At 46.6% G+C, this 12667-nt stretch overlaps 1 protein-coding gene across 3 annotated transcripts in view; it reads left to right on the top strand.

Moving 5' to 3' along the window:
• map3k4 (mitogen-activated protein kinase kinase kinase 4) overlaps positions 1 to 12667 on the top strand; it is a 77265-nt gene that overhangs the window by 36202 nt on the left and 28396 nt on the right. For all 3 annotated transcript variants that reach the window (XM_036583376.1, XM_036583375.1, XM_036583377.1), the window contains 7 exons: positions 457 to 647; positions 1748 to 3078; positions 4801 to 5058; positions 6195 to 6347; positions 10581 to 10738; positions 10896 to 11012; positions 12299 to 12398. In XM_036583376.1, the coding sequence (XP_036439269.1) occupies positions 457 to 647; positions 1748 to 3078; positions 4801 to 5058; positions 6195 to 6347; positions 10581 to 10738; positions 10896 to 11012; positions 12299 to 12398 (2308 nt within the window). The remainder of the gene's footprint in view (positions 1 to 456; positions 648 to 1747; positions 3079 to 4800; positions 5059 to 6194; positions 6348 to 10580; positions 10739 to 10895; positions 11013 to 12298; positions 12399 to 12667) is intronic.

Below are 12667 nucleotides of genomic sequence, written 5' to 3'. Positions count from 1 at the left end.
CTGAATATCTCAAAGTTCTGCGGGTCCCTAACCTATTATGATGTTATGCTGTCCTATAGAAACGCTTACATACAGATTTAGTGAAGCTGATTGTTTATCTGCTTCTCCCACAGTCAGCTTCTGACTTTGGTGTTCTTAACTAACTAGAGCTGCAGCTCTGCTCTGCCTCAGGGTGGCGCTGTAGCAGACCGGTTCACCCAGTTGGTCCTTCATAGCCTAGAAACTGTAACTCTGCCCGGATTCCTCTGAAAAACTTTACAATGAGCTGCAGCAGATCTGTAAATCTGAAAACTCGCCCAGTTTCCCAAGAGTTTGGAGTGAAGAGTGGCGATAATGCTAACTTCAGCTAGCGTCCCTGTGGGATTTTAGTAGTTAGTTAGCACAAAGCTAACGGAGATACGTTTGAATGCTGTCGTCACTTTCCCTCCTCATGTGCCTCTGGGCTTCTTTCTCCAGGCCAACGGTCCCACCGAAAGATGTGTCCCAGCAGAACTCTGAGTTGGACGAGTTGTGGGACGAGCTCAGCCAGGACGAGGGGTCTTTCTACGGCGCCTCCCCTCCCCGCACCCCCCGCCAGATGAAACGCATGTCTGGCAAACACCAGAGAGGCACCCAGAGCAGAGCTGCAGGGCGCTCGCCCATCAAAGGTAAGAGGTCTTACTTCCTCCCACCCAGCCACGCTTCGGTTATTTTGGTCCTGCTGTTGCAAGCAGGGTTTTCAGGCTGCATCTCAGCCCAACATACCAAAGAAAGTTAGCGTAGAGCTAAGCTGACTCTAACCTGGGGAGAGAGTCCCGCTGATCCTCCCTGCGGGCGGCGTTCTCAGAAAAAGGTAATAAATAAGACTGAATAAAATGTGCTCACAATGTTTTAATGACTTTACCTTGAAACGCTGAGTGGTAATGAGAGTCAGACCCCCCCGTGTCTGATTTACTGAGCACAGTCTGCAGCGTTTCTGTGCAGAGTAAGTGCTGAATTATGAAAACACTGCTGTAATGACGTTTTTAATGTGGAAAGCTTTCAGCAGTCTGAGCGCTGTTAGTGCACAGGTCGCCACAAACCTGTAGAAAGCGCTACTGAGCGCACATGTTTGTAGCAGCGTAAAAGATCTTGGGCTGCTCAGTGTGACATTATTAAATATGTGTATCTTATTAAAGATTTTCATTAAAAAAAATCATATTTAAGAATTCATTTGAATTGAAAGAGCAGAAAGTAGGTCAAAGCTGCGGGCGCGGAGGGAAGAGGGCGCGGAGGGAAGAGGGCGAGGGGGAGGGCGAGGGGGAGGGCGGGGGGGTTGATGCTCTCAATAGTCGCCAATTTATTAACCAGAAAATATTGTGCTAATTATTTTTAGATATGACCTGCCCTACATACACACAGACATACGTACCGTTTTCCTTCCTGTAAATACTCTGTTCTCAATCTGATGTGATACATCTGCACGTCAGTTATTGGGGTAATATTAATACAGTTATTGAGGTAGATTAATATAGTTATTGAGGTAATATTAATGCATTTATTGAGGTAATATTAATGCATTTATTGAGGTAATATTAATGCATTTATTGAGGTAATATTAATGCGTTTATTGAGGTAATATTAATGCATTCAGTGAGAAAAATAATACATTTATAGAGGTAAATTAGTGCATTTATTGAAATTAATGAATTAATTTGCAAAGCTTTTTTTTTACCATTTTAAAAATTTCAGATGAACATTGAAGTTTCTGTTATTGTTTCCTCTGCAGAGAAGAGTCCCTCCGGCGCCTCGTCCCAGAGAGAGCGCGAGGGAGCCAAACCGTCTGAGTCCGCCGAGGAGGTCAGTTACAGGCAAGGCAAGAAGCAGCGGTCCAACCTGCGTTCTACCGAACGGGACAAAAAGAAGACTTTTGAGGGCTCCTTTATGTTGGACCCCCTCTCCAAGTCTGGTCCCTTCAGCACAGTCAGCATGGACCCCAGGAAGCCCTACCTGAGCTTGGGATGCAGCTCCAGCAAGCTCCCCGTCAACATGCCCCACCCTCTGCCCCGCACCCACCGCCAGACCTCGCGGACCGACTGTCCGGCCGACCGCCTGAAATTCTTCGAGACGCTGCGTCTGCTGCTGAAGCTGACGTCCATGTCGTCCAAGAAGAAGGAGAAGGAGCAGCGGGGCCTGGAGAACACGGCCTTCATGGGCCAGAACAACGAGGTGATCTGGCTGGAGCTGCAAGCCTGGCACGCGCGGCGCAGCATCAACGACCAGGACCTGTTCCTCTACACGGCCCGCCAGGCTATTCCGGACATCATCAACAAGGTGTTGCACTTCAAAGTGGACTACAGCTGCCTAGCCCCACCTGAGGCTCCGCTCGAGTCAGTCCAAAGAGACTCCTGCCCGGGAGCGTCTAACTGTGGGACCTGCCCCGGCTCCTGGGCCGAGGTAGACACCGTGGCCCTGCCGGGCTCGGGTTCGGCGTGCAGGGAGCACTTGCAGAGACAGCGACTGGCCTTTGAGCAGGTGAAGGGCGTGATGGGCCTGCTGGAGTCTGTAGAAGCCCTCTACCCGTCGCTGCAGACTCTGCAGAAGGACTACGAGAAGTACGCGGCGCGGGACTTCCAGGGCAGGGTGCAGGCGCTCTGCGTGTGGCTCAATATCACTCAGGACCTGAACCAGAAGCTGCGTGTGATGGGCACCGTGCTGGGCCTCCGAGACCTCTCCCGTATCGGTTGGCCCATCTTTGAAATACCTTCGCCCCGCTGCTCTCGCGGCGGCGACGAACAGGACGAGGAGGACGAGAACAACTCCACGGCGACCTTCACGGCGGACAGCGACGTGGAGGAGGTCGAGATGGGCGAGGCTGAAGCCAAAAGGGACGCAGTGACTTGCCTCACGCCCAAGTTTGCTCGTCTGTTGTCCGAGGAGTTGATCCCGGCGTTCAGCGGCGAAAGCCAGTACTGCCCAACAGCCATATACAGGCCCTTTGTGGACAAGGCACTGAAGCAGATGGGTCTGCGCAAACTCATCCTGCGACTGCACAAGCTGATGGACCGCTCACTGCAGAGGTCCAGGACTGCACTGCTGAGCCACGCGCCCACTCAAGAGGTGAGCGCACTGTCGTGGGGCTCTAGGATACGGTTGTTTTTGCTGTTGGAGAGTCAGGTTGGATGATTTGGGGAAAACATCTAAATTATGATTTTTACAGGTGCAAATTAAATTGCAGTTATTTTTTTAGGCCTGCATTTTTTTGGCCTAGAAGAGCAACATATCCGCTGTTTGTTTTTTTCTGATGCTGACTCATCTGCTGGTTGTTCTCAGCTCTCAGATGTTAGGTGAAATGTCCTCACTGTAAGTCAAGGCCAAATTGCAGCTGTTGCGATTTTGAAAATTCCCCCTTTTCAGATCTATTAGCCTAAATGTGAAGTTAGGGCTGCACATTTCTGTAATACAGTCTGTGATATTAACTGAACGTTTGGATGGATGATCTGACGAAATAGTTTCTGAGTAAGCCAGCACTGAAGACACGTCTCACACCTGGCCGAAAAACAAAAACAGATTTATTTGTGCTCCACAGCAGGCGAGTCACACTGGGGACCTTAAAGGCCGAAGGGCTGTGGACGTCAGCGTTTCCCCTCATCTAACGCACTGAATTCGTTTCATGAAGGTCTTGCTAATTAGTTAATAAGTTGAATCAGGTGTGTTTAATGAGGCAGCGCGCTGAAGTTCTGGCCCACGAGACCTGGAGCTTGACGCTTGTGCTCTAGAACAGTGTTTTCAGCCTGTGAGTGGCCCCCCGGTGAGCCATGGTGGCACCGCTGGAGGAGCTGTCATCTTTGTTTATTATATGTTTTTGAAGCCGAAATCTTCACAACAGTATATAGAAATCAACCACACTGTTAATGTTGTGGTAGTTTCTTTACAAAATTCAAACCAAAAATACGTGAATGTGGAAGTCGGGCTCAGTGATTGGTCTGACAAAATGCGCAGCTAGCTAGATATCACTGCTGTCGGAGCAAAACCTTCTTTCAGTTTTTGACATATTGGGGAAATGCCTGTTGATCTTTACATTGTGTGTAAATTTCTTGATGAATGGACCAAAAGAAACGGCCCAGAATGGCTTGGAAAGACGTCTGGTTCCATTGACTTACATTAAAAGTAAAGTAGTCCTTTTCCTGTAAAGTTAGCATTTTGGAGATACGAGGTTTTGGTCCAACAACAGCGACACGTTTATATTATCAGCACAATTCAATGTACGTGTCTATTTTATTTTATTAATTTATATTTTTTTCTATACAGTTGAGTGAAATTCAGTAGGCTGCATTGATTGTTGTGCTACATTTACATTGGAAATAATCAGGCAGATTAAAGCGTTCTGTGGGCTGCAGAAGCTCTGGAATAAACGTTATCATAAAAACTAGAGTGTAGTAAAGAAAACACACCTTATTATCGAGGACATCTTCTTTCAGTGGGACACAGCTGACAGCTTTTCCATAAATAAACGTACTGAATGATAGCACGAGCCACAAAATCAAACGCCCTCCATAACAGAGAGCGGTTGGTCATCCAAGTCAGTGATGTTTGTTTTGCATGTTTGCACTGTTGTTTATGACTCTTCATCATTTTGAATGCTGAGGCTGCAGTGCTGTTCTTTGCGCTGCTGTTGTGCTGTGTATGTTGTGGGATCCATGTAAGCGCTGAGCTTCTCCAAGTCTTGGCTCTGATCATCTCCTGTTCCTCCTGACCTCCACAGACCAGTGTTCTCGCCCTCGTTCGTAGATTTAGGTGTGTGATTTCTGAGACGTGCATGTTTATCTCGGTGTTTTTCAGCTGTCCGAGGTTCCGGACTGTTCCTCGCTGTACAGCGACTACCTGCCTGAGCTCTCTCGTCACCTGGCCGGACAGGTGGAGGAGGAGGCGGGCTCGGGACGGGTGTCGTGGGCGGAGCTTCAGGACATGGACCTGCCCTCGTTTCAGCCTGCTTTCCTGGTGCTGTGCCGCGTGCTGCTAAACGTCATTCACGAGTGCCTCAAACTGCGCCTGGAGCAGAGACCTGCAGGGAAGCCCTCGCTGCTCAGCATCAAGCAGGTGCGTGTCCAGGGCTGCACGGCCCTCGTGCTTCACTCTTAACATTTTGTCAGCTATTCGTCAGTAACTGTGTGCCCTGTGCGGTACTGAGCAACATTTCCCAGCCGCCCACGTCGTCGGCTCAGTGTAGTCACGCATGCTGGAGTTTATGGTAGTTGTAGTCCATCAGGTAGTTTGAGCGGCAGAGAACAGATCCACGTTTTTGAATAAAGTGCCGGGTGGTTGTTTAGTCTGGGGCCGTAACACTAGCAGTGATTTGGGATTTTACAGAAAAAAAAAAGTCCCAAAGTTGTCTCTGGAATCAGGAGCTGAGGCGCCCCCTGCTGTTCAGGCTGCCTTTACTGTCTTTAGCCTGTGTGCTATGTTTAGCCTGCTGCTTAAGAATAAACTACGTAAATTAAAAATAACAATTATTTAGTTTACAGTGAGAGTTACCTGCAGGTTATGGTCATATAGGGTTGCACCAGTGTCGGCGCTCAAACTGGCACTTACACTCAGTATCAGCATCAGCAGTGGATACGTAAACCACAGAGCAGTTTCTGACGCACTACTGAATGACGCTTCCATGCGTAGCAGTAGGTGAATAGCCGTTAGCCTCGCTTTCGCCTTTAGCATAGCAGAAATTTAGATGTGAGAGAACATTCAGTTCTGTTTTTACTGAACCAGATAAGCTGCTGTGTTTACGTTTACACACTACAGGCGTATCTATACAAAAACAAACAAAATAAAACAAACAAAAAAAAGACATTTACTTCAGTTATTAAATGGTTCCTGTTATTAAATAGGGTTATTATTAATTATGTGTAAAACTATAAACACTGAGTAAATATTAGTTAATAAATAAACCTCAGTTAGTAAAGAAACAAACATGTTTTCTTAGGCATCTAAAATGGTTTTATAGGTGTTAATGTGTAAATGTGGTACTACTGTGGCATCACATCACCACAGCGTTTACATGTTTACATGTGGGAGAACTGCTGACTTACAGTGGTTTACACGAAGTCCTGCAGTCATGACGGATCCCTGAGACAGCCGAGGCTGTAGGCCTTCTGGACTGAGGTGTGAAAGTGACTGAGGGACTCACGGCCGCGGTGCCTGTAAATGGTAACGGCTGTGTGTGTGACTGTGTGTTGCAGTTGGTGCGCGAGTGTAAGGAGGTGCTGAAAGGTGGGCTCCTCATGAAGCAGTACTACCAGTTCATGCTGCACGGCATCATTTCTGACCCCCAAGGCCTGCAGACCAACGCCAACATTGACGAGTTTGAGGAAGACCTTCACAAGATGCTCGAGGTGAGTGTTAAACTAAACTGCCCAGCAGTGAGGAGCTGAACTTTACCCTCCTCTGCTGTCACTGCAGACTGGCAGGGTCGCCTACAGAGCAGCGCTGGTAGCTGTTAATGAAGTGATGCTCTTTTTATCTGAGGGTCCCATTTCAGAGGGAAGATCTCAACCACTACCTTGTAACTCAGCTCCAAGGGGTGACACTAGAAAACAAGGGGTAGGGGTGAAAATGAGAAATGGGACTGGGCCCAAATGTTGGTAATATGAGAAGATGAGCAAAAGCATCTTCAACTTGAAGCTGTTCACCTACAACAGGTTTTCCTCATGGGATTTGTGATTCGTTAAGCAGCTGATTTCTAAATTAGCTTCTACAGAGAGACTGACGTGTTATATTATAGAGAGACTGACTCGTTTCTCTTAGGACGCTACAGACTTTCCATGTTTGCTGTTTTTAAGTGGGATGCTGATACTAAAATTGTCCAAGAAGGAGCTCAGGGTCGCGGCGATAGCCTGTGCCCTTCTGCTTTTCTGATAGCAGCTCGAATAACAGTAATGGAGCAGAGTGTAAGGCAAGGCAGCGCCTTTCATGCACAGCAGCAGCTCAAAGTGCTTCACACAAACACGGAAAAGCAAAAGCATTAAAAACGCTTATGGCGTTCTGATATCTGGCACCTCAGAAAGGCGTTTGCAGTAATAGTTACAAAACATAATTACGAAACAAAGTCCTGAAAAACGATGAAAAAAGATGACCTCATCTGGGAGTTTGTTCCAGCAGTTGTCGTCAGAGCGACTGAATGCTGCCTCACCCTGTTTGGTTCCGATGCTGGGCTCTCTTAACTGACCCGTCCCGAGTGATCGGAGAGGCCTGCTGGGTTTGTACGCTTCCAGAAGATTAGCAGTGCATTTCTGTTCAAGACTATTCCGAGATTTATACACAGCTTAGTTACTGTGTTCACTGTGGACATAATCAAGGTGTTCTGGTTCTGAGGTGTAATGTAGGTAAATACCAGCGGAATCCATCAGGACTGACAATCAGAACAGCTGCTTACTTGTTTGTTTATCTGGGAGAGCTTTAATGTGAAGTGCAGGAGCTTTGAAAGTGCAGATTAAATGGCTTTTTGTCTGAACAGAAACAGCTGAGAGGCTGTGCAAGCTGGATTCAGGGGGAGCTTTGTTCCACTGCAGTACTGCAAAGAGCAGCAAAACATACTCTGTAAGCGTTCTTACACGTAAGGAAAGACTTGCCAGGAGTTTTATAGGTACGATTCTTCAGTGAAGGGGAGGAAGCTGGGAGGTGGAGAAGCTGTGATCCATTCAGAATGCTTTTTAGAGGATGAATAGCTTTTGGGGAAGGCTGGGAATTACAGTGATCATGTCTGGAATTGACAGAAGCTTCTGCGGAAACTAGGGCTGCACCATGAGTTTACGAGATAAACGCGTTGTGAATAATGACCATCATCCAAACAGCCAGTTACAAAGTTTCTGCATGCGCGGCTGAAAAGAGTTCAGCCTTTAATTACTGTCACAACCAACATGCATCACTATAAGGAGCTGACTGAAGCCATCACAACTATGGAGCAGTTTAGCAGACGTCACAGCGGTCAGCAGACCCCGACTCCTTCTAGCCAGAGTGAGATCAATGAGGTGTGACAAAGCATCGGCAAGTAATCCAGCTCACAAATCAGCCCCAGATCCACTGTATGACCTGATCTGATATCAGATCTTTGCTTTTAGGCTTCATATCACAATGTAAGATGAACACGGCAGCTCAGTACACAGATCACAGCGATCGGCATATCCTGCCCTCACTTCATCCAGCTGTAGAAAAGTATCAGTTATCTGGCTTGAAAACACACCAAAGTCCACTCTGTGTCCTGTCAGTGCGTGTTTGTCCTCCGAGTTACTCAAGTTTAGCGCTCAGCATGAATGCAGTTGGACAGAAAGCCAATTAAAGCATGCCCACCTTATGATAATCAGTAATAATCAATAGAAAAACCCACCACTGCAGTCTAACACTTAAAGAAAACATATCTGAACTGACCGTTGTTTTCAAGTCTGTACAAGAAAAATCTACAAAATTTATGTGGTGACAAGAAAATTTAAATGGAAAAGCTGCCAAATTCATCAATATATCAAATTTCTGTTAGCATTTACATGTGAAATGATGGCATATCTGAGCAGCCCAGGCTCTCCTGAAGAGTCCCACATACAGTATGTGTGACTGTTACGGAATTAAATAGCGTTTTTGTGCGTCTGAACAAAAGAGGCACAGAATTTTGATGGTAATTTATTGCTTCTCATGTCAGGATTGTGTTGCCGTGTCGAGGTTCAGTTTTAGGTGATGGAGCTCAATCCAGGAATAGATCAGAAAAAGGTGGTCAGATTCCTCCAGTGATGGCGCTGCTCACAGAAACCGTGTTAGCACTGTGCACTGATTGTAGAAGGAGAACTAGAACTAAAGTGTTTATTTACTATCCAGAACCACCAGTGAACCTACACGAGTCTTCTGAGTTTATATGGAATGTTGATGATGGAAAATAGTGGAGAATCTGAAATAATAAGTTTTCTTTGGGGACTATTTTGCCTCACAGCGCCCTGCATGTATCCCTCCACCATGAATGGAGTTTAAGTTCTCTAAACTATCATAAAACAGTGTCTCAGTCATCAGGCAGTGAATTCATAACCATTTCATGTAGGAACTTTCTGTGAGGGAGCTTTTAGAGGTGGACGTCTGGTTCCTATCACCACCACTGTGAACAGTTCTGACTCAGTAAGTTTATCTAGAACAGAGAACCACTCTGAACCTGTTTACATCGCAGTGATTAAATTATGCAGAAAATCTGAAAAATTGGTGGAATTCTCCGTTAAGTGGCCTTGACAGCAGACAAAGACCAAATATTATGCAAAGATTCTTGCGTAAGCATTTTAAACAGTTTGATTGCTATTTTAATCTGTTCTTGGTGGAGGGATACATGCAGGGGGTTGTGAGGCAAAATAGTCCCCAAACAAAATGTAATATTTTGGATTTCTCACTATTGTATTTTAGTGAACGTTCACTCCAGCCGTACTCAGCGGCTCGGTGTTGCGGACTCATCTGAGCCGTCGGAGTGAAAGTCGCTGACAGATGCTTCTGAAGTGAGTTTGAACTGAGCGCTGATGCTCTGCCCTGATTTTGTCAGTCAGTTGTTTGCTCTCCCACAGATGCCCTAATAGGGAAGTGTGTGCAGTCTGTTCTCTGGGAAATCTGCTCAGTGTGCTGTTTAGTCATTTGTTTGCTATTTCATGAAATGTTTGTGCTTTACTGCCCATGCGAGAGGCCAGGGAACGTCACGAACACAGCCAGCATCTGCTTCAGAGCTGGGAGGGCACTGAGGATCTCTCAGCATCCTCTGTTTTACTCAGTCTTACCAAACCACACCAAGACCTGCCCAACCAACCATAGCAGAACCTACCAAACCACACCAAGACCTGCCCAACCAACCGTACCAGAACCTACCAAACCACACCAAGACCTGCCCAACCAACCATAGCAGAACCTACCAAACCACACCAAGACCTGCTGAACCAACCATAGCAGAACCTACCAAACCACACCAAGACCTGCCGAACCAACCATAGCAGAACCTACCAAACCACACCAAGACCTGCCCAACCAACCATAGCAGAACCTACCAAACCACACCAAGACCTGCCCAACCAACCATAGCAGAACCTACCAAACCACACCAAGACCTGCCCAACCAACCATAGCAGAAACCACACTAAGAACAAAGCTAACCTCTGGCAAAGAGGACCACCCAAGTGCTTTGGACCAGAGCGCGTGTTCATCTCCTCTGGTTCCGGCAGGCACGGCGGGAAGCGTGATGTTACCTCAAAACCTGCCGTACTGAAACGGGCTGTTGGAGAAAGCTCCTCCCACGGCTGCCACCTGCACCCAACTGTAATATCGATAATTGGCAATAGCCAGGGGGCGCAAACGGATGATGTGGTCTTGCATGTGATCTCACAAGCCTAGTTCCTCAGGACCAGCAGTGCTAAATTCAGGTCGGGAAAAGTCCTCGCAAGGTTTTTATTCCAGCTGCCCGGACGCCTCTGCTGCTGGCCTGAGCTCGTTAGTGAGCTCGTTCAGCTCATTTGTTGTTGTGAAGACGAAAAAGGGGGCCTGTATACAGTTTTGGGCAGAAATCTGGAAGCTAAATGTGTTTCCGGTCAGTAAGGCTACTCTTTTAATGTTGAACGCAGGTGTACTTTGGCTACATGCGCAGCTGGATCGAGATGTTGCAGCAGCTGCCGCAGGCTTCCCACAGCCTGAAGAACCTGCTGGAGGAGGAGTGGAACTTCACCAAGGTCATCACTCCGTACATCCGTGGAGGAGAAGCCCAGTCTGGAAAGCTTTTTTGGTGAGTCAGTTGTGATGGAACTGATCAGGATAATGATGGATGCCATCTTAGCGCCCAGCTCTGCTTTGTGTGTTGTTGTTTAGCTAGACGTGCTGAATTTCATTTCTGTATGGTTTTCCATGTTTTTAACTTTTTTGGGCTATTTTTTTTACTGTAGCGACATCGCTGGCATGCTGCTGAGGTCCACGGGACACTTCCTGGACGTGGGCCTTCAGAAGAGCCGTGATGAGTTCTGGGCGAGTACGGACGGTAGCACTGCCTCGGATGAGATCAGGTACCGTCAGAACACAGAACACTCAGTAACGTCATAAGATCTGCTCAAAATATCATCAGACTGGCTTTACACAGTGGAACTGCAGTGGCTTGAAACCTGTATGAGTAAGTAAATTGCGCGTGGGTTGCGTAGTGTAAAGCGTCATGCGACTCATTTGAAACTCAGCTGCAACAGTTGCAGGTAACTCAACTTCATGTGAAGCATCAAAATGGCGACAGCGCATCATGTGATCGTGCCGAACGACATACTTTAAGACTACTGATCTCACCGAATCAATGGACGAGAAAACAAAACCTCGTCCTCGGTTCTGAAACCAGCTACGTAAAGCCAACAGCTGTTTAAAAGGCTGCGTTGATTTTTCTTTAGCTGCTGTTGTCTTGATCTGTGTAGCTGGATTCATTGTCTCCTCTGTTGATGCCCCTAAGTTTACCCCGAGCTCAGACTCATTTGGGGTCCAGACGGTGAGATTTATTACAGACGGTCAGTGATGAACTACGGCTACTTAAACGTTCATTAGAAAAGGCTTGATGCACAAACGACAGACAAAATATGCAAATCGCTGCTGTCGGAACAAAACCTCACGTCTCCAGAAAGCTCAGTTTACAGGAGAAGGAGAAATGTTGAGTTTTAATGGAAGTTAATGGAGAAATAGGCTTTTCCAAGTAATTTTGGACCGTTTCTGTTGGTCTAGTCGTTAGAGAATTTTGAGACGACGTAAAGGACAGCTGGCCTTTTCAAATTATGTAAAAAAATAAACAGAGTTTGTCCCAACAGAGACGAATTATATAGTAAAGAGCTCTAAACGACAGATTTATAGATATAGGAAAAAGGACAGCGGTGACAGCTGATAATAAAAATCTGCAAATATGTAAATCACACATCAGTGACTGTCTTTCATCACTGACCTCGTCTCTCCTCTTCTGAAACAACTTTCATCAGTAATGAAATACTGGATCATTTTCCTCAATAAATAAATAACCAAGTCTAATATTTTGGTTCTCTTTATCTACAATTAGGACAAATTTATGCAGAAATGTTGAAAATTCTAAAGGGTTCACAAACTTTCAAGCACCACTGTATGTCGTTTGACGTGAGCGTGTGATGCGTTATCGCCATTTTGACTGGCTGTTTCACGAAACTGTGCTCACAAAGTTGAGGCACTTGCAACTGTTGCAAATGAGTTGCAGGATGCTTTTAAGTGCAGTTTAGTTCCATGCAGGTAAAGCCAGCCTGAGACTCACTGCTGCCCGCTGAAGATGCTGACGAGAGGTTTTATGTCCACTCAGGCGGTCGGTGATCGAGACGAGTCGATCCCTTAAAGAACTTTTCCATGAAGCCAGGGAGCGGGCGTCTAAAGCGCTGGGCTTTGCTAAGATGCTGCGCAAGGTAAGAGAACCAGAGGCCGCACAGGACCGACTCTCCTTCATTTCATTCATTCTGTAAATTGTGTCATTTTGTCACTGTGACACTTCCAGCTAACCGCACCACAGCGATGCTGCTGGCGTTGCAGGCTGAGATCATTGCTGTCGCCGTGCCGGTACAGACCTACACAGAATATAGGTCATTACAGTGAACTGGTGCTGAAACACCTGCAGCTCAACACAGTAACTTCAGAGATGCACAGTCGAATCAGAGTCTTAGTGTTTTCACATGTA

Source organism: Colossoma macropomum, unplaced genomic scaffold, assembly GCF_904425465.1.
Source record: "Colossoma macropomum unplaced genomic scaffold, Colossoma_macropomum, whole genome shotgun sequence".
Classification (NCBI taxonomy): Eukaryota; Metazoa; Chordata; class Actinopteri; order Characiformes; family Serrasalmidae; genus Colossoma; species Colossoma macropomum.
The sequence above is the reverse complement of the archived record's forward strand: the minus strand, read 5'-3'. Positions and strand labels throughout refer to the sequence as shown.